The sequence below is a fragment of the Trypanosoma conorhini genome (assembly GCF_003719485.1).
Source record: "Trypanosoma conorhini strain 025E chromosome Unknown Tco_14.4_contig_01179, whole genome shotgun sequence".
NCBI classification, from domain to species: Eukaryota; Euglenozoa; class Kinetoplastea; order Trypanosomatida; family Trypanosomatidae; genus Trypanosoma; species Trypanosoma conorhini.
In genome coordinates, this window is record NW_021705276.1 from 1 (window position 1) to 1,048 (window position 1,048).

The 1,048-nt window shown below is 57.3% G+C and overlaps 1 protein-coding gene across 1 annotated transcript; it reads left to right on the forward strand.

Moving 5' to 3' along the window:
• Tco025E_09578 (uncharacterized protein) lies at positions 1–377 on the forward strand (the record flags this gene model as incomplete). Its single annotated transcript, XM_029376390.1, has 1 exon — positions 1–377. A coding segment is annotated over one exon (377 nt), but the record flags the coding sequence as incomplete, so codon positions are not given.
• Positions 378–1,048: the final 671 nt, after the last annotated feature.

Below are 1,048 nucleotides of genomic sequence, written 5' to 3' on the forward strand. Positions count from 1 at the left end.
GCGATGCTGCTCTTCTCTTCGTCACTGCAGCCGCCACTTCGCGTCCCCACCACACATCTCCGTCACTCTTTGGGTGCGTGTGTGTGTGTGTGTGTGTGTGCGGCTACGCGCGGGCATCGCCCACTCATGGTGGGGAACTGACACCGCCTCGTTGCGGTGGCATGTTGTGCCGCAATCTGCTCAGGCGAGAAGGGGCAGAGCACACGAGGCGGCCGCCCACCCGCAAGGAGGAGGAGGAGGAGGGGCGCCGCCGCAGTGCCCGCCACGACGCAAACACACAGGGCGCCCAGCACGTGAACTCCGCGAGGGGACGTTTTGCCACGCGACTTCGACCGCACGGGGCGCAGCCGGCGAAGGCGGGAGCAGCCGTGCTGTAGTCGCGTTGTTTTTCTTCGGGCGTCGTGTTGGGGGCCTTTGGTGCCGCGCGTGCCGGCAAGACACGGGCGGGGCCACTGCGTGAAGTGGTGCTGCCTCTCGTAGGCGTAGTTTGTATCTTGTTTACTCTTTGGCGCAGGCGCGGGGCTTTCCGTGGCGGTGAGGGGTGTCTGTGGTGGCATATAGGACCGCGTTTGGCTGTACTCGTCTCACACACACGTGCGGGGCGAATAGCAAGAAGGACACGTGCGCGCGCCGGAGCGAACGGCGGCGCTTAGGCGAAGCGTGGCACCTCCGTCATGCGATTGTTGGAAGACGCAGGGGAGAAAGTCGGAGCGTTTTTTTTTTCCTCGTTGCTTTTTTTTAGACTCTCTATGCCTTGAAAGTTGGCGGTGTGGTGATGTTTCGTGGAATGTTGCTCCTTTTTTTTGTATTGTTTTTATTGTGTTATGGCTGTGTCTCGTCTGATAATTGATTTGTTGGGCGTCAGTTTTTTCTTCTTGTTCAATCTCAATTGTTTTGCCTCTGCACATGTAGTTTCATCGCCTTTCCGAGGATATATCATTAGTGACAACTTCAACGTTGCGCGAGGTTCTGGATGTCGAATCTGAGTTCTCTTTGGTAGATGTGTTTAATCCACCGAAGAGTGGTGAGGGAGGAGAGATGATGATGC